Here is a 19,145-nt window from a genome sequence, read left to right on the forward strand (position 1 = left end):
CTAACAGGAGGCATTTGGGTCAGCGTATCAGAGAATGAGCAAGGAAGCCAGCACCAGCCAGGTGGGCTCCTGTCAAGGGACAGGAGCTGTGGCCAAAGTCACCCCATGGGAAGGAGGCTGGGCTGTTGCGGGGCAAAGGAGGGGAGACGGTGGCTTTCCCCCTGGCACCACGTGAATGCCTGGCCTGTTCAAAAACTGAATTTTCAGAAAGGTATGTCCCAGAGTAAAAAAAAAAAAAAAAAAAAAAAAAAACCACATCAATCTGCATCCGGCACCGACACGGCCGGGCCGCGCCTGCTTCTCCCCGGCACGGGGCCCCCGGAGCCGCTTCCACTCGGCCCAGAAGTGCCGGGCGCCGGTCCGCGCTCCTCACCCGCACGCAATGCCCGCACAGCGCCCCGAGTCGCGGGCAGGCGACGCTGTGCGGAGCGGCCGGCGTGTTGCGGTGACAGCGGGAGGCCGGGCCCGGGGCTCCCCCGCCCACAGACAGCAGGGGCCGGGCTGCGACCGCAGCAAAGCCCAGGCCCCGTTGCCCCCGGGAGAGGCCAATGCGGGCGGGAGCGGCGAGTCCGGGAGGACCGGGGGTGCCGCGGGCCGTGAGGTGCAGAGCCCGGCGGGGCGCGGGGCAGGACGCCCCCTGCTACCCTGGAGGCCGAATAAAGGGCCGAGGAAGTGCCCAGCCGCCCGCCCACGCCTCCCGGGCCGCGCCGCGCTCTCCCCGGGGTCCCCACCGCCGCCGACCGGCCCGACCCGCGAGGCGGGGCCAGCGGGGGCCCGGGGAGGCCCGGGCGCGGCGGGAAGCATGGCGGGCACGCGGCGGGGCGCGGGCGGGCGGGCGCCGAGTGAAAAGCGCGGCGAGGAGGGGGCGCGGGCGGGGACGCGCGAGGCCGCGGGAGGCCGGGGAGCGCGGCGGGGGCGGGAGTCGAGGGGCGCGCGGGCGCGCGGGCGGCGGCGGGGGAGGGGTGCGGCGGGGGCGCGCGCGGGCGGCGGCTCCCTGCGCCGCCCCTCCCCCCGCGCCACCTTTCCCTTCCCCCACCACCGCCGCCGCCGCGCCGCCGCCCGCCGCCTCCCGGGCCAGCGCCTCGCCGCCCCCGGGCGGGCAGGCAGGCAGGTCGGCCTAGGCCTGAGCTTCTCACCTGGAGGTGGCGGTGTGATCCCGACTGACTCGCCTCTTCAGGCGGCGACGGAGGCGTCGAGAGAGAAAGAGGCGACGGCACGGTGGGCTCCGGACCCCGCTGTCGGGACCGGGGGTGGGGTGGGGGAGGGGGGCGGGCCGGACTGGGGCGGGCGGGCGGAGCAGACACTGCGGTACAGACGGGGGCAGCGGCGGCGGCGGCTGCACCGGCGGCGGCACCACACAAACAAGGACGCTGATTGGGCAGCTGCCAAGCGCCTGGGCTCCGCCTCCTCTACACGCCACGACGCCCATTGGGCAACCTGAGCCGGCCTCCCCGCCCTCTTCTGCTCGGGTTTATCAATAGGCGACGAGAAGCCTAGGCTGCACCCCACCCTTGAAGAGCGAGTGGCTGGAGAGGGGTTGATTGGCGTGTCTGAGACCCAGTAATAAGCGTAGAAGGGGGATGGTATAGCGGGGGCGCGTTAATAGGTACCTCGGCCAGCCCCAGACACATCCGGGTCTTCAGCAGCCCATTAAATGTCGGGGGTCAAAAAATCGCTTCAGGCTGCAACTTAACATTAGCGACGTTTTGGTCCCCAGGCAGCCGCCGTACCCGAGTTCTTCCCTGACCGGCATTCCCCTTTGGCCCGCTCTCATTCCCCAGATTGTAAAGATGGAGAGTCGTGGCGAGCGCGGGTTCCGCGCTGGTTGGTGTAGGGTCGCGACACAGCCCAGAATCCCTGCACAGGGCTGGCTCTGGGCGCCCGGACGCTCAGGCTCCCGGGCGTGGTCTGCCCCCGCCGGCCCGAGGCCTTCGGCTTCCTGGTCTTTTCGGCCCCGGCGAAAAGTGGGCCTGTGGGAGCGGGGCGGCGCTGATCAGGTGGTTGAAGGTTCAGGGTGAGCGGAGCCCTCGCGGCTCCTCGTGGCTTCTGGTCGGGCTGGGTCCTCGGTGAGGGAAACGCCTCCCACTCGACTCCACCTAATGGAGCCCGCGCTGCTCCTCCAGCTCCCTGCCCGCCTGCAGCACCTAGGCCCTGCTGAGCCCCGGCACGAAAGCCGCGCTGTCCCCTGTCCCGGGGAGCAACCCTGCCTAAAGTTACGGGTCTGGCCGTGCAAAGTCCTGTGCTGCACATGCATTCTTTTTGTTTTATTTTTAAAAATTATGTTGACGGATTGATTGAGGAGAAAGCCAGTGCATCACTCTGGCATAGGCGATGGCAGAGATCAGGACCTCGTGCTGAGGGTGCTATGCTTATCCTCTGGCACCTTTTCTTCTCTTTACCCTGCTCTTCTCGTTCCGTTTAAGTTTACATAGATCATCTTACTCTCTTAACTCTGTTAGTTACTACTACTCCTATTTTGCAGATGAAGGACTGCGAATGATTCGCCCAGAGTTATGTAGAAGTGACAAAGCATAAGTTGGAATCTGAGTAGATTTAAAAAAAAAAAAAAAGGCTCAGGCCAGGGAGATAGCATAATGGTTATGCAAAAGAAATAGCTGGAGGCTCAGAGGTCGGAGGTTCAGTCCCAACACCACAATATGCCAGAGCTGAACAGTCCTCTGGTTTAAAAAAAAAAAGGAGGAAGAAGAAAAAGACTCAGGCCAGCAAAATAGCTCACCTGAAGAGTACACCTGCTTTGCCAGGGACATAACCCAGGTTTGAGCCCCAGCCTTCACCACACTAGAAGAAACTTTGGGATATAGTATCATTCCTTCTGTTTGTGTCTCTGTTTCTCTTTCTCTCCAAAAAAGTTAACAGTGACGTCCCAGTAGCAACAAGAAAAAGAAATACTCAGAAAGGTTGTATAATTTGCCAAAGATCCCACAACTAATTAGCAACAAAGGCTGTTTGAACCCAGAAATAACTAGTTCCCAGAGGTACTGAACCGTGGTGGTTTTTTGTTTGTTTGTATGTTTTCAAGTCATTTAGAAAGTGGTACATGGGAATCCAGCAGTAGTGCAAGTGGGTTAAGTGCACATAGTGTGAAATTCAAGGACCCATAACAAGGATTCCGGTTTGAGCCCTCCGACTCCCCACAGTGGGGGGGGGGGGGGTACTTCACAAGCAGTGAAGCAGATGTGCAAGTGTCTATGTTTCTCTTGATCTTTCTTATTCCTATCCAACAATAACAATGGAAAAAAGTTGGCTGTCAGGAGCAGTGGATTAGTAGTGCAGGCACCAAGCCCTGGTGATAACCTTGAAGACAAAAAAAAAAAAGTAACTACCTCACGATAATTATGCAAAGTATAAAACAGTATGTTCTAACTGCTCAGAGAGCAGCCTGGAAGGTGGCTCAGCAGAGAGAGCACAGGACTTGCTGAGGCCCCAGGTTGGATCACTACTACTGCATATACCAGAGACACACACACACCAAGTTCTCTTATAAAATAAACTGACAAAATAATCAGACAAGGACAAAGATGTGGCCCAGTGGCATGAGGTCCTGAGTTTGATCCTCAGCACCACATGAGAGCACCAAAGACCAAAAAAGGTGAAACTTCATGAATGCTGGAGCAGTGTTTTGATGTCTCTCCTCTCATATTCTCTCTCCCACTTGAATCCCTTCCCATGCTACAAATTAGTCTCATATTTATTTTCCTATTAAAGTTTTATATATTTATTAATAAGAGGAAGAGAGAGAAAGGGAACCAGATATCACTCTGGTATATGTGCTGCTGGGAATGGAACTTGGGACTTTATGCTTGAGAGTCCAACTATGGCACCTCCTGGACCACTAATTTCACATTTATTTATTGCCACCAGGATTACTGCTGGAACTTGATTCCACTGTTGCCAGCCCAGCCACTACGCTATTTTTTTCCTTTTTCTCTTTCCTTTTTTTTTTTTTTTTTTGTCTCCAGGGTTATTGCTGGGGCTCGGTACAAATCCACTGCTCCTGGAGGCTATTTTTTCCCTTTTGTTGCCCTTGTTGTTTCTCATTGTTGTTATTACTATTGTCACTGCTATCATTGTTGTTGGATAGGACAGAGAGAAATCGAGAGAGGAGGGGAAGACAGAGAGGGAGAAAAAGACACCTGCAGACCTGCTTCACCGCCTGTGAATCGACTCCCCTGCAGGTGGGGAGCTGGGAGCCGGAACTGGGATACTTAGCTGGTCCTTACGCTTTGCACCATGTGCGCTTAACCCACTGTACTACAGCCCAGCCCCCTCTCTTTCCTTTCTTTTTGTAATGATAGACACAGAAACAGAAGAAAGACATCTGCAGTACTGCTTCAGTGCTCATGAAGTTTTTCCCCTGCACCTGGGGACCAGGGACTTCAACTTGAGTCCTTACTCATGGTATTGTGTGTGCTCTATTTATTTATTATTTAACAAGAGAACCAGAGCATCACATTAGCATATGCAGTGCCAGGGGTTGAACTCAAAGCATCACAATTGTAAGCCCTATACTCTACCCACTGAGTCACTTCTCCTGCCTCTCCTTTCTACTTTTTTTTTTTTTTTTTTTGCCTCTAGAGTTATTGCTGGGGTAAATATTGCTGGTGCCTGCACTGCAAATCCACTGCTCCTGAAGCCTTTTTTTTTTCTTTCTTTTTTTGGATAGGACAGAGAAATTGAGAGGGGATGGGGAAAAATAGAAGAGAGAGACAGACACCTGCAGACCTACTTTACCACTTGTGAAGTGACCCCCCCCCCTCCTACAGGTGAGGAGCCAGGGGCTCTAACTGGGATCCTTACACCAGTCCTTGCACTTTGTACTATGTGCACTTAACCTGGTTCACCACTGCCTCCCCCCCAACCCTTTCTTCTCTCTCATTAAAATAGGATAAATTCAGGGGGCCGGGCGGTAGCACAGCGGGTTAAGCACACATGGCACAAAGCGCAAGGACCAGCGTAAGGATCCCAGTTCGAGCCCTTGGCTCCCCACCTGCAGGTAGTCGCTTTACAAGCTGTGAAGCAGGTTTGCAGGTGTCTATATAGATTTCTCTCCCCTTCTCTGTCTTCCCCTCCTCTTTCGATTTCTCTCTGTCTTTAGCAACAACAACAGCAGTGGCAACAATAACAACAAGGGCAGCAAAATGGGAAAAACAGCCTCCAGGAGCAGTAGATTCCTAGTGCAGGCACCGAGCCCCAGCAATAACCCTGGAAGCAAAAAAAAAAAAAAAGGATAAATTAAATAAAGAGGGGCAAGGTGTAGTGGCACACCTGGTAAAACACACTTGTTACAATTCCTTAGGACATGGGTTCTGGCCCCCAGTCCCCATCTGTAGGGGGGTGACTTTACAAGCAGTGAAGCACTGCTGCAGATGTCTCCTCTCCCTTTTAATTTCCCTCTTCCCTCTCAATTTCTGTCTCTATCCAAAATTAAAAAAAAAATAGATAATAAATAAACAGAAACTACTGAGGGCCAGGACTGGTTGAATGAACACATTACAATGTGTAAGTACTTGGGTTCAAGACCCTGATCCCCACTGTGGGGAAGGGGGGAAGCTTTACAAGCAGTGAAACAGTGCTATAGGTATATATCTCTGTCCTCTACCAACCCCTTCCCTCTCAATTTCTGTGTCTATCCAAAATAAAGTAAAACATGGGGGTTGGGAGATGGCTTGCTTACCTAGTAGAATATACACTTTGCCATACACAAAGACCTGGGTTCTTGCCCCTGGCCACCACATGGGAGTATCATGCAAAGGGGAAGTTTCATGATCAGTGGAGTAATGCTGTGTGGTACCTTTTCTAGTGAAATGAATGCTCAGAGTGCCAATAGATATAGTTAAGTAGTCAGTAAATTTAATTAGTAACTATTATAAGAGTTTACTGGTAGACCAGGGAATATAGCATAATAGTTATGCAAAAAAAAACTTTCCTTCCTAAGCACCAAAGGTCCTAGGTTTCATCCCCAGAATCACCAAAGGCCAGAGCTGAGTAGTGCTTAGATAAAAATAAATAAAATAGGGAGTCAGGCAGTAGCGCAGCAGGTTAAGCGCAAGGACCAACGTAAGGATCCCGGTTTGACACCCCCAGCTCCCCATCTGCAGGGGAGTCGCTTCACAGGCAGTGAAGCAGGTCTGCAGGTGTCTGTCTTTCTCTCCCCCTCTCTGTCTTCCCCTCCTCTCTCTGTCCTATCCAACAATGATGACAACAATAAAACAACAAGGGCAACAAAAACAAATAAATAAGTAAATAAAAGGACTTGCTCTTCCAAATTTCATCCTTTTAGTTGTAGCTTTAGTTTGTGTTGTTTTCTCGACCCAACTTGTATTTCACTGGAAATTCCTCCTCTACCAACCCCTTCATTTCACTACTTTCACTGGGGTCAGTTATTTTTTTTATTCTTATTTTTATTTATTTATTGGATAGAGAGAGAACCAGAAATTGAGAGGGAAGCGGGATATAGAGAGGAAGAGAGACACCTGCAGCCCTACTTCACCACTTGCAAAGCTTTCCTCCTTGCAGATGGGGACTGGGGGCTTGTTACCCGGGTCTTTGCATATTATAACATGCACTCAACCAGGTTCACTACCACTTGGCCCCACTGGGTCAGTTATTTAACACATGATGAAGCAGCAGTTATGTCATCTGGCACTCCTCTGTGGGCTGTGGTATATGGTAGTCAGTGAGAAAAAGTTGCTGTCCTTGTGGAATCTGAAGTGCTCTTTCCTAACTTTCTGTTTTATCCATTGTTAGCCCAAATGCATCCTCTGCTGTTGGAAGAGCCATTCTTCAAGGACTTTGAGGGAAGACGAGAACCACAATGGAGAAAGATGCCATTGAGATGCTAGGGAAATACCTTTTAACTAAATTGAAATTGGGCTATGGGGCTGCAGAGATAGCATAATAACAGCAAAAGACTTTACCCGAGGCTCCGAGTTCCCAGGTTCAGTTCCCATGACTATCATAATTTAGAGCTGAGCAGTGCTCTGGTATCTCTCTAATTATTAAAATATTAAGCTGGCAGTCAGGGGTAAATAATATAATGATTATGCAAAGAGACTCTCATGCTTGAGGCTCCAGAGTCCCAGGTTCAGTCCCCTGCACCACCATAAGCCAGACCTGAGCAGTGGTCTGGTAAAAAAGAAAAATTTGAAAATAAAACATTGGGGGCCCAGCAGTGGCGCACTGGGTTAAGCACACATAGTATGAAACACAAGGACCCGCGCAAGGATCCTGGTTCAAGCCACTGGCTCCCTACCTGCAGAGGGTGGAAGGGGTCACATCACAAGTGGTGAAGCAGGTCTGCAGGTGCCTTTTTTAAATTTAATTTAATTTTTTATTTTCCCTTTTGTTGCCCTTGTTTTTTATTGTTGTTGTTATTATTCATTTCTTCGTCCTTGGATAGGACAGAGAGAAATGGAAAGAGGAGGGGAAGACAGAGGGGGAGAGAAAGATAGACACCTACAGGGAGTCAGGCAGTAGCACAGCGGTTAAGCGCAGGTGACGTAAGGATCCTGGTTCGAGCCCCCAGCTCCCCACCTGCAGGGGGTGTCACTTCACAAGCGGTGAAGCAGGTCTGCAGGTGTCTATCTTTCTCTCACCCTCTGTCTTCCCCTTCTCTCTCCATTTCTCTGTCCTATCCAACAATGACAACAATAACTACAACAATAAAACAAGGGCAACAAAAGGGAGTAAATAAATATTAAAAAAAAAAAACTTAAAAAAAAAAAGACGGAAATCTACAGACCTGCTTCACCACCTGTGAAGCGAGTCGACTCCCCTACAGGTGGGGAGCTGGAACCGGGATCCTTACATGGGTTCTTGTACTTTTGCGCCACGTGCGCTTAACCCACTGCACTACTGCCGGACTCCCAGGTCTGCAGGTGTCTTATCTATATCCCCCCTCTCTATCTTTCCCCTCCTTTCTCAATTTCTTTGTCTTAACCAAAAAAAAAAAAAAATCTAAAGTAAGAAAGCCGCAGGAGCATTTTGAGTGATTTGAAAGCCGCAGGAGTGATTTTGTAGTGCAGGCACCAAGCCCCAGTAATAACCCTGGAGGCAAAAAGATAAAATAAAATATTAAGATAGCTAAACTCAGGCTATGGAGAAGAGCATTCAATCTGGTGCTTAAGTTACAAGTAAAAGAAATGAAGCCCCTGTGGTAGTGGCTGTGACCTTTGCCTAGTTGGACTCTACCTTGTTTGCTCCTTTTCTCTCTAAAAACTAACATTTTTGGGGGGCGGGCGGTAGCACAGCAGGTTAAGCGCACATGGCGCAAAGTGCAAGGACAGGCATAAGGACCCCTGTTGGAGCCCCTGGCTCCCCACCTGCAAAGGGATTGCTTCATAGGCAATGAAGCAGGTCTGCAAGTGTTTATCTTTCTCTCCCCCTCTGTCTTTTCCTTCTCTCTCAATTTCTCTCTGTCCTATCCAACAATGGCAATAACAATAATAACAAAAAAAAAGGGGGGGGAAATGGCCTCCAGGAGCAGTGGGTTCGTAGTGCAGGCACCGAGCCCCAGCAATAACCCTGGAGGCAAAAAAAAAAAAAAAAAAGGAAAAGAAACTAACATTTTGTTTGTTTGTTTTATTGCTAGGACTCAGTTCCTGCACTATGAATCTACTGCTCCTGGCAGCCATTTTCTCTTTACTTCTTTAATGTTGTTGTTACCTTTTATTTACTAGGACAAAGTGAAATTGAGAGGGGAGGGGAAAATAGAGATGTAGGGGGATAAGATACACCTGCAGCATTGTTTCATGGCTCATGAAGCTTCCCCCTGCAGGTGGGGGCCAAGGGTTTAAACCTGGGTCTTTGCTCTGCCAGGAGCACCACCACCCAGCCCCTGGAAGCTACCACTTATTGAGTGTGTCTAGCATTTTACATAAATTATATAATTAACCATCTTTTAAAAAACAAAATGAATTATCTTTACTTATTTATTGGATAGAGGCAGAAATTGAGAAGGAATGAGGTGATAGGGAGAGACAGAGAGAAAGACACCTGCCAACAGTGCTTCACCACTTGCAAAGCTTTCCCCCTACAGGTGGGGATTAGGGGCTTAGAATGGGTCCTTGCACATCTTTTTTTTTTTTTTTGGGGGGGGGATTAATGGTTTACAGTTGACAGTAAAATACAGTAACTTGTACATGCATAACATTTCCCAGTTTTCCACATAACAAGTCAACCCCCACTAGGTCCTCTTCTGCTATCATGTTCCAGGACCTAAATCCTCCCCCCAGCCCAGTCTTTCACTTTAGTACAATACACCAACTCCAGTCCAAGTTCTCCTTAGTATTTTTCCTTCTGATCTTGTTTTTCAACTTCTGCCTGTGACTGACATCATCCCATAATCATCCTTCTGTTTCTGACTTATTTCACTTAACATGATTCCTTCAAGGTCCATCTAAGATGGGGTGAAGAAGGTGAATTCACCATTTATTAAAAAAAAATGTTATTGTCTTTATTTATTGGATAGAGACGGCCAGAAGGGGCTGATAGGGAGAGAGTCACCTGCAGTCCTGCTTCACCACTTGTAAAGTTTTCCCCCTGCAGGCAGGGACCAGGGGCTCAAACTTGGGTCCTTGTGCATTGTAACATGGCGCTTGGACCGGAATCCTTACGCAGGTCCTTGTGCTTTGTGCCACGTGCGCTTAACCTGCTGAGCTACTGTCCGACTCCCTTTCTCTGTCTCTCTCTTTTTTGCACCTAGTCGCTATGGCTCAATAGCCACACTTAAGAATCCACCTCTCTTGGCAGCCATTTTTTCTTTATTTCCATTTTATTAGCTAGGACAGAGAAAAATTGAGAGAGCATGGGAAGAGACGGAGAGAAAGCTTTGTAAGAAGCGAAGCAGATGGAACCGGGTGGTTGCACACTTGGTTGAGTGCACATTACAACACACAAGGACCCAGGTTCAAGCCCCTGGCCCCCATCTGTAGGGGTAAGGCTTCAAAAGTGGTGAAGTTGTGTAGTAGGTGTCTTTCTGTCTCTCTCCCTCTCTATCTTCCCCTTTCTCTCCCCCTCCTCTCTCGATTTCTCTCTGTCCTATCCAACAACAATGACAGCAACAACAACAACAATGATAAACAAGGACAACAAAAGGGAAAAAAGTAAAAAAAAAAAAAAAAAAAAGTGAAGCAGTGGGGCCAGGCAGTGGCATACCCAGTTAAGTGCATGTAGTAGTGAGTGCAAGGACCCAGGTCCAGCCCCCTGCTCCTCACCTGAAGTAGGAACACTTCATGAGAGGTGAACCAAGTCTGCAGGTGTCTACATTTCTCTCCCTCTCTATCTCCATTCCCTTCTCAATTTGTCTTGTCAAATAAAAATAGAAAGAAAAAAGGTGAAGCAGTGTTGCAGATGTCTCTCTTCTCCTCTTCCTTCTTCTGTTTTTATCAAATAAATAAACATATTTAAAAAAGAACAAATCCGGGAGTTGGGCAGTTGCAGAGCGGGTTAAGCACAGGTGGCACAAAGTGCAAGGACTGGCGTAAGGATCCGGGTTCGAACCCCCGGCTCCCCACCTGCAGGGGACTCGTTTCACAGGCGGTGAAGCAGGTCTGCAGGTGTTTCTCTCCCCCTCTGTCTTCCCCTCCTCTCTCCATTTCTCTGTCCTATCCAACAATGACATCAGTAACAATAATAATAACTGCAACAATAAAAAACAAGAGCAACAAAAGGGAATAAATAAATAAATATTTTTAAAAGATTAAATCCAAGTAGTTCAGTGGATTGCTAAACACCGAACAGAGAGGGAAGGGATAGACAACATAATGGTTATGCAAAGAAACTCTCATGCTTGAGGCTCCAAAGTCCCAGGGTTTTTTTTTTTTTGTTTGTTTGTTTTTTTTTTTGGTGGCTTTCTTTTTTTTTAATATTTATTTTATTTATTTATACCCTTTTGGTTGCCCTTGTTGTTTTATTGTTGTAGTTATTATTGTTGTTGTCGTTGTGGGATAGGACAGAGAGAAATGGAGAGAGGAGGGGAAGACAGAGAGGAGGAGAGAAAGACAGACACCTGCAGACCTGCTTCACCGCCTGTGAAGCGACTCCCCTGCAGGTGGGGAGCCGGGGTTCGAACCGGGATCCTTATACCGGTCCTTGTGCTTTGCGCCACCTGCGCTTAACCCGCTGCGCTACAGCCCGACTCCCTGTTTTTTTTTAATATTCATTCATTCCCTTTTTTTGTTGCCCTTGGTTTTTTATTTTATTTTATTTATTTATTCCCTTTTGTTGCCCTTGTTTTATTGTTGTAGTTATTATTGTTGTTGTCGTCGTTGTTGGATAGGACAGAGAGAAATGGAGAGAGGAGGGGAAGACAGAGGGGGAGAGAAAGATAGACACCTGCAGACCTGCTTCACCGCCTGTGAAGCGACTCCCCTGCAGGTGGGGAGCCGGGGTTCGAACCAGGATCCTTATGCCGGTCCTTGTGCTTTGCACCACCTGCGCTTTGCCCTTGTTTTTTATTGTTGTAGTTATTGATGTCATCGTTGTTGGATAGGACAGAGAGAAATGGAGAGAGGAGGGGAAGATAGAGGGGGGAGAGAAAGACAGACACCTGCAGACCTGCTTCACTGCTTCTGAAGCGACTCCCCTGCAGGTGAGGAGCTGGGGCCTCGAACAGGGTCCTTGGGCTTCGCGCCACGTGCACTTAACCTGCTGCACTACCGCCTGACTCCCGGTCCCTTTTTTTGTTGTTGTTTTAATTTTCTTTCTTTTTTATTTTATTTATTCCCTTCTGTTGCCCTTGTTTGTTTTTGTTGTTGTAATTATTATTGTTGTTGTTATTGATGCCAATGTTGTTGGATAGGACAGAGAGAAATCGAGAGAGGAAAGGAAGACAGAGGGGGAGAGAAAGACAGACACCTTCAGACCTGCTTCACCACTTGTGAAGCGACTCCCCTGCAGATGGGGAGCCGGGGGCTCAAACCGGGATCCTTACACAGGTCCTTGCGCTTTGCGCCACATGCGCTTAACCTGCTGCGCTACCGCCCCACTCCCCTGGCCCCAGGTTTTAATTCCTGCCCCACCATAAGCCAGAACTGAGCAGTGCTCTGGCTAAAAATAAGTAAATTATGTGAGCACTTCTTTGTGGTCCGGGAGGTGGCGTAGTAGCTGAAGCACTGTATTCTAAGCATTAGGTCCTGGGCTCAATCCCCGGCAGCACAAGTACTAGAGTGTTGTCTGGTTCTTTCTCTCTCCTTTCTCATGAATAAATAATAATAATGACACTGAACAGTAACTTAGGAATTTGTGAAGGAAGTTACTCCCTTGCAGATCCTTGGGAATGAAAATGGTTCTAGAAAATCAGGTCTGATCAGAACCAGGGGGAGCATGAGAGATTCGCTCTGAAGAAGGCATCTCCCAGGTCAAGTAGTTAACACAGTGGCTTGGGAAGTAGTACTACAGTAGAACACAGACTTGGAAGTTTGAGGTGCCAAGTACCATCCCTTTGCACCACATATGCATGAAAGATGCTGTTTCATCAATAAACAAATCATTTTGAGGTCAGAAAAACAGCTCACTTGGATAGTGTGTTGCTTTTCCATGTGACCCAGATTTGAATCTGGCCCCCATTGTATTGAAGGAGGCTTGGTGCTGTAGATTCCTTTATACATAAACATACTCAGTATCTCTCTCTAAATACACACACACTTAAAATCAAATATTTTTTTCCTCCAGGTTTATCACTGGGGCTCGGTGCCTGCACTACAAATCTACTGCTCCTGGCGGCCAATTTATTCATTTATTTTTTGGATAGGACAGAGAGAAATTGAGGGGGGATGACAGAAAGGTAGGCACCTGCAGATCTGCTTCACCATTTGTGACCCCTCTCCTACAGGTGGGGAGCCGGGAGCTCAAACTGGAATCCCTATGCTTTGTACTATGTGCACTTAACCAAAATCTCAAATCTTTAAAGAAAAAAAAAAAAAAAAGTAAAGCTGCCCAGAAGGTGGCACAGTAAATAAAGTATTGGACCTCCAAAGCATGGGGTCCTGAGTTTAATCCCCAGCTCCTCTATCTATCACCCCATCTCTCTCTCGCACACACGGTAGATTCAATATATGATTATTAGATAGATAACAGATGGCACTTCCTAAACCTCTGCTTCCTCCCGCACAGCAGCTTTAGGACAATGGCGAAGTATCCTATGGTGCTCATGACACTATGAGAAAGGGTCGTCTGGCCTGAAGGCCTCAGAATTCAGAAGTGTTACCTCTGTTTTCACCCACTGATCTGGAACCCCAGAAACCTGCACTAAAGGTCCATGTAAGTTATTTCCATGATTGACAAGCCTGCCCTCCTTCCCCAAAGCACTTCTATTTTGTTGGCTAATTTCCCTTGGTAATTGGTTTTACAGCTCTGTTAGGAGTTGTTTCCTGTGTTTATTTCATTATACAGGAAAGGAAGGGAGCACTCCGAGTGGGCCAAAGGGATTAGAAAAATGCCTTGTCTCCCTGATGCCCATGTGCAGCAAGCCTCCGAATCCTTGCCCCCATCTTCCTGGTGCTGTCTCCAGGCCTAGACTGGGATGAAGAGTACTGTCTGCAGCTAGCACAGCTAAGGAAGCCTAGGATGGCTGCCATGGCTCCCAGGATGCCTGAGGGCTTCCAGCACCAGCTACTGGGGAGAGGGTCCTCATTCGTCTGAAGGCATTGGGATGGGGGAGCCAGGGGAAGAGAAGGCGGCAAAGATGAGCTCAGGGTCCACAGAGAAAGAAGCCTTTGTGTGGGTACAAATGAGGGACAAGTGGGTGATTGTGTAGGAGGGCCGGAAGTGCCACACAGATTGGCATTACCACGGCCAGCCCTGTATTCATCTCTCTTCTGCTTCAAAAGTTCCCTGCACCCCAGAGCACTAGTATCAGACATGTTCAGGAAATGTTACATGGGATGGAAAGGTGGCAAGGAGATGTGGCCAGGGGAAAAGAGAGGCATTTGCCCCAACTCCCTTGTCCAGACCCAGGGAACAGGAGGCAGAAGGAAAAAGACAGAAGCAGCTTTTACTATATTTACATACAACAGAACTTTGCAAGAAACAATCCTTATTGCACAGGTCAGGGCCCTGGGTCAGTGAGGCATTCCTGAAGATGGTGGAGTGGACAAGAAAGATAGGGGACACCTGTTCTTCCTAGCGGGGAGCTTCAGGCTCCTTTTACTCTCACTTCTGACTTTCAAGGAGCTACAAACCAGTGGATGGTGGTGCCCTGTTCCCTTTCTCACCATCCATAAGAACCTCATTAAGGGGGCCGTGGCTCCAAAATAAATAACTTAAGGTAAAATACAAACACTAAGGTAGAAAGGCTCCTTCAGCAATTCCAGGAAAGAGGGTCTATAATGGTGGGTAAGGAAACCTCTCCTTCCCATTTGGGGCTAAAGCTCAGTAGCGCTGTAACTTTCCAGTTGTTTTTTAAAACAAAAACTTATAAGATGACCAGGGTAGTACAGGTCTGTGTGGGTACCCTGGAGGAGGTCCTGGTACAGGAGGGGAGGAACAGAGCTGGGCCCACTCCCCTCAGGCCCTGTCCAATATTCACATGAGCAAACTGGGCAGGCTGGAGACAGGGGACTAGTCACTTTTGCTAACAGTAGGCCCTCTTCCTGTGCCCACCACCACACTCAGAGCCTGTGGCTGGGCAGGTGCCCCAGCTTCTTCCCAGCTCCTCTATGAAAGGAACAAGGAAGTAAGTCATCCCCACCCCAGGCTGGAGAAGAAGGCCTAAGGATCTCTAGCATTCCAGAGGTGCTCCAAAATATTTCCGGCAGTCGATGGCCTTGGGAGTGGGCATCTGTGCCCGCCGTTGCCTCAGCTCCTCTTTGCCCATGCTGCTGGCCAGCTTGTTAAAGGCAGACTTGTACTTCTTGTCGAAGGCCACTGGGGGAGAATAGGAAGGCCAGTAGGTTAGGGTTCCCATCTCTCACACCTGGGCACAGGTCCCTAATTCCTTCAGTCCCCAGCCTGCTCCCTCACCTATGTCCATGTGGTCCTTGCCCAGAGCTGCCATAGTCAGGAATAAGATCTCACGGTAGATGCCCCTAGAGAGGAGGCAGGTGGAGGTGAGTGAGAACAAGTGGAGCATGGTGCTCAGGACAAGCCAGGACCCACAATAGTGGGCACCATACCTCTGGAGGTGCAGGCCAGAAGGAGGTGGCCCCAGGGTTTCCAGCAGGAGCCCAATAGCCTTGTGCACTTCATTGAGCCCAACGTGGCGCAGCACAGCCTCCAGCAGCGCCATGCTAAGGGAGGCAGGTGTGGGGCCTGGCCACACCACCCGTTGGGGGATCTGGCCTGCACAAAAGCGGAAGCCAGGTTTACTGAGCCCTTAGGGTGTGAGGCCTATCCCCACCCACCCTCAGCCAGTACCAGACTCACTGTGGACTCTCCAGAGCACATAGAGAGGTGGGCAGCTACTGGGGTCAGGGGTCAGGACATCCCACAGCAGCCGCACCTGCACAGAGGCTGGGTCAGGAGTCAGCCAAGGATAGGGGGCCTGCAAGGTCAAGATAAGAGACAGTAAGGCTAAGGAGACAGCATAGTAGTTATGCAGAAAGTCTTTCACACCTGAGGTACCAGAGGTCCCAAGTTCAACCTCCAGAACCACTGTAAGCCAGAGCTACGCAGAGCTCTAGTATAATAACAATAGACAATGAATGAGACCTGGGAGGTGGTTAGCGTACTAAACTCAAAAGCACAAAGTCCCAAGTTCAACCCCTGGCATTGCATGTGTCAGAGTGATGCTCTAATTCCCTCGTTAATAAATAAAGCCTTAAAGAATATGAGGCTCATGGGATAGGAGGCAGAGGTCTGAAAGCAGATAGAGAATGTTTTAGGGTACAAAAGAACATGAGAGGACATCACCAAAGTAATGAGGGGAAGGAGCCATCAGGCCCCACAAAGATGCAAGCACTTTGAGAGTAAGGTCCATGTTCTGTAACTTCCTACATCTCTAGCACTTAAAAACTGCCTGGAACCTAAAATGTGTTCAATAAATCTTGGTATAATAAATCAAGAAGTCACTTTCTAGGTATGAGGACTGCACATGGTGTCTGTAACAGCTCTGTAAGGGGAATGTTTGTGCCATTTTATGGAGGAACAGAAGCGAGGCTCATGGTAGTGAAGAGACCTCACTAGACACACCTACCTCCACAGCCTCTGCTCCTGCCATGCCTAAGACACAGGTGACAGAGACAGAGGTGGAATGTGAAGAAGGCAGCGCTTGAGACAAGGACTGACCTGGGCAGCTGGGGGCCCATCACAAGAAGCCAGTACCAGGCATGGCAGAATGCTAGGCAAGCGCAGCCGCTGGAAGTACCACAGAAGATTCCAGAAGATGATGGGGTGAGCAGCAGGCAGCTCTGGCATTGCCAGCACCTCACTGCCCTCATTCTCTACCAGCGACTCCAGCTCCTTACGCAGCACCAAGGGGCTCAGATATGCCCATGCCCCACCCTCGACACGCCGGGGGGCACCCTGTCAAAACAAGGGGGGCAGTTGGAGACCTGCACCACGGCCATGCTTCTCCTGAGCCTCCATGTCCATCAGCTGCTGTGAGGCCCCTGAGCCCCGGTGCCCATCCCCTCCCCAGCACAATTGGGGACCCTTCCTACAGGGCAACACACACACACACACACATCCATTCCTTGTGCCCTTACCCCTATGTGCCCATTGCAGAGCTGGGGCTCGTCCAGGGCAAGGCAGAGCCTGCGGTCGCTGAGCACAGGACCTGGGCCCCCAGGGACAGGGGCATCTTTGCTGCAGCTGGCACCTGCGGGGGCAGGCTTGTGGGCACTGCAGGCAGAGAGGAAGAGTCAGTCAGTCCCAGGGTCTCCCAGACTTGCTCCCACTCACAGCACGTGCCTTGCTGCAGGCACCTTGGTCGCGAGTCCAGGGTCTGGACGCTAAGCAGGGGCACAAAGGGGCAGGCGCAGAAAGGGCAGGTAGTGTTGAGGTTGGAGTCATCAGGTGCCCAGCCAGCCATGATCTCCTCGTCATATACCAGCGAGTCGCAGGCGCGGCACAAGGAGCAGCTGGAGAGCAGGATCTGTAGGCAGAGGGCCCCAGGGAGACCGAGCTCAGCCTCCAATCTCAGTGCCCACGATACGTCCCTAGGCTCCCCACCTCCCAGCCCTGCCTTTGACACAGTGAGTGAGTGAGTGAGCATGTGAGTGAGCATGTTCAGGCCTATCTGAGTGGAAGGGACTGTTCTCACTTCCAGGGAAGGCGGTGGCAAAGCTCCAGAGGTTTCGCTGAGGCGCTCAGAGGAATGGCGAAGGCTCAGGCTGCTAAGGGATGATTCGGAGATGTCCCACTCACTGCCCAGAGAGGCAGAGCTCTGCCGTGACATGAGAGAGTACTGTCAGTTTGCCCTCAGGCCTGTCTCTGGGCACCCCACCCCTCCCCACCAGTGAGGAGCCCCTCCCCCCCCTCCCCGCTGGCTACCTCGGAGGCGGTGGACCCAGGGCGCTCCCGGGGGCACAGTAGGCTGTCCATGGGGCTGCGACGAGCTGGGAGAGGCAGATCAGGGGGCAGTTCAGGTGGGGGGCCACGAGAAGCAGGGGCACGGCGTGAAGGTGTGAGCAGCTGCTGTATGCGGGCACCCAGCCCTCTTCTAGGGGTGCTGGATTCCTCCTGACGCCCACCAGTTTTGGGCGCCCGTCCACTAGGCCCTTCCAGGGCCTCCATGGACTGAGCATTCAGGGCTGAGCCCAAGCCCCCCGGGCTGCCCCCTGGTGCCATCTCCTCCCCAGTCAGGCTCAGGTCTGAGAGGCTTCCATCATTCCAGGGCACAGGTGGTCCCCTGGGCTCCAGGACCCCCAAGGCTTCTATCACTGTAGGACAGAAAAGAATCACAGGAGATGAGGTTCCATCCCCTCCTCCAGGGAGCCAAGGGACAGAATGCCTGCTGTGCAGGCTCTAGGTTCAGGGCAAGAATCAGAAAGAGCCACCTATCATGCTGGCCCTCACCACCTCCCCTCTAACCAATCAGGAAGGGGGCCAGGCAGGGAACACTCACTGTGAGCTACACCAGCCTCCACTGTGGGCTGGGCCCCTTGGGCACTGCCCAGGCTGCCACTCTTCACCAGGCGCCCTGTGGGTAAAGATGAGTCCCGGAGGCTTCGCCCAGCCCAAGTGGTCTGACGCTGGAGAGGGCGAGTTGGGGAGGGGCCCTCTAGATAAGGTTCTGTAAGAGACAAGTAGCAGTGGGGGCCAGCTAGAAGCCCAGCCTTGCATTCCCAAACAGAAATCTACAGAGGTCCAGGAAGAGGACATGCATTACTATAAACAAGGCCCCAATCCTCACCCATAGGGGGGGAAGCTTCACGAGCAGTGACACAGTACAGCAGGTGTCTCTCTTTCTCTATCACCCCTACCCCTCTCAAATTCTGTCTTATAAAATAATAAATTAATTTAAAAATAATTCTGGGGGCCTGGTGGTGGTGCACCCAGTTAAGTGCACGTATCACTATGCACAAGGACTGGGGTTTGAGTCCCCCTCCCCACTTGCAAGGGGATGCTTCATGAAGGGTGAAGCAGACACAGGTATCTTTTTGTCTCCTCTATCTCCCTCTCCCTTCTCAATTTCTCTCTGTCCTAGCAAGTATAATAGAAAGGAAAAAAATGACCTCCGGGAGCAGTAGATTCATAGAGCTGGCATCAAGCCCCCGTGGTAAATAACCCTGGAGGGGAAAAAAAAAATCTGCAGAGGGACCTGGGATGGATGGATCTTCCCCGGAAGGAGTTGAATAGTTTTACCAGCAAAATTCACCCACGCTCAGGATAACTGATGCCCACTGCAAAACTGGCCCCAGCTTTCCCTGCCTCTCCATGCCTGAGCCCAACTGCTCCATCCCCAAAAATGTCACTGGCCCCTTCCCACCTGTCTGAGAGCCTCTTGCCTCCTGTGCCTCCTCTTCCTGCTCCTGGTTCTGTTGCTGCTGGCGCCGTTCCCGAAGGGGCTGGCGGAACTGTGCAGCCCCCAGCACCACATTCCGCAGCTTGGCCCAGTGGAGGCGCCCACCAGGCGTGCCAGACGGCCACTTGCTTTCCAGAACTGCCTGCCGAGCACAGTGCCCATCAGGATGGCTCTCTTCACACCCCGAACCTGGCCTGATAACAATGGCTGTCCTGGAGTC

The 19,145-nt window shown here is 50.8% G+C and overlaps 3 protein-coding genes across 11 annotated transcripts in view; 1 reads left to right on the forward strand and 2 right to left on the reverse strand.

Moving 5' to 3' along the window:
- Positions 1-1,268, reverse strand: part of GATAD2B (GATA zinc finger domain containing 2B) — a 105,666-nt gene extending 104,398 nt beyond the window's left edge. For 2 of the 3 annotated variants that reach the window (XM_060201515.1, XM_060201513.1), the window contains exon 1: positions 1,137-1,253. The gene's annotated coding sequence lies outside the window, so the exon portion shown is untranslated. Of the gene's footprint in view, positions 1-1,136 lie in introns of all 3 variants that reach the window. The other variant, XM_060201514.1, reaches the window with a different exon arrangement.
- LOC132541336 (collagen alpha-1(III) chain-like) lies at positions 80-14,121 on the forward strand. Of its 3 annotated transcripts, XM_060201530.1 has the most exons (4): positions 80-1,218; positions 12,694-12,805; positions 13,135-13,281; positions 13,414-14,121. In XM_060201530.1, exons 1-2 carry the CDS (start codon positions 383-385, stop codon positions 12,770-12,772), a joined length of 915 nt encoding a protein of 304 aa, XP_060057513.1. In that variant the 5' UTR covers positions 80-382; the 3' UTR covers positions 12,773-12,805; positions 13,135-13,281; positions 13,414-14,121. The 3 variants fall into 3 exon arrangements, with proteins under 3 accessions (XP_060057513.1, XP_060057515.1, XP_060057514.1); XM_060201532.1 differs by lacking the exon at positions 12,694-12,805; XM_060201531.1 differs by lacking the exon at positions 13,414-14,121 and having other exon boundaries at positions 13,135-13,325.
- The window catches only part of DENND4B (DENN domain containing 4B), a 23,597-nt gene continuing 18,446 nt past the window's right edge, over positions 13,995-19,145 (reverse strand). For all 5 annotated transcript variants that reach the window (XM_060201465.1, XM_060201467.1, XM_060201466.1 and 2 more), the window contains 11 exons: positions 18,890-19,067; positions 18,026-18,193; positions 17,452-17,840; positions 17,222-17,344; positions 16,884-17,053; positions 16,665-16,800; positions 16,246-16,482; positions 15,385-15,502; positions 15,135-15,300; positions 14,983-15,047; positions 13,995-14,886 (listed from right to left, as the gene is read on the reverse strand). In XM_060201465.1, the coding sequence (XP_060057448.1) occupies positions 14,741-14,886; positions 14,983-15,047; positions 15,135-15,300; positions 15,385-15,502; positions 16,246-16,482; positions 16,665-16,800; positions 16,884-17,053; positions 17,222-17,344; positions 17,452-17,840; positions 18,026-18,193; positions 18,890-19,067 (1,896 nt within the window). In that variant the 3' untranslated portion in view covers positions 13,995-14,740. The remainder of the gene's footprint in view (positions 14,887-14,982; positions 15,048-15,134; positions 15,301-15,384; positions 15,503-16,245; positions 16,483-16,664; positions 16,801-16,883; positions 17,054-17,221; positions 17,345-17,451; positions 17,841-18,025; positions 18,194-18,889; positions 19,068-19,145) is intronic.

This window comes from Erinaceus europaeus, chromosome 11, assembly GCF_950295315.1.
Source record: "Erinaceus europaeus chromosome 11, mEriEur2.1, whole genome shotgun sequence".
Taxonomy (NCBI): Eukaryota; Metazoa; Chordata; class Mammalia; order Eulipotyphla; family Erinaceidae; genus Erinaceus; species Erinaceus europaeus.

Excerpts from the sequence above, each read along its gene's own strand:
- LOC132541336 (XM_060201530.1), top strand. The coding sequence starts at position 383 with ATGCCCGCACAGCGCCCCGAGTCGCGGGCAGGCGACGCTGTGCGGAGC. Across the intron at positions 1,219-12,693 it reads GAGAAAGAGGCGACGGCACG|GTTTATCACTGGGGCTCGGT; the intron begins GTGGGCTCCGGA and ends TTTTTCCTCCAG.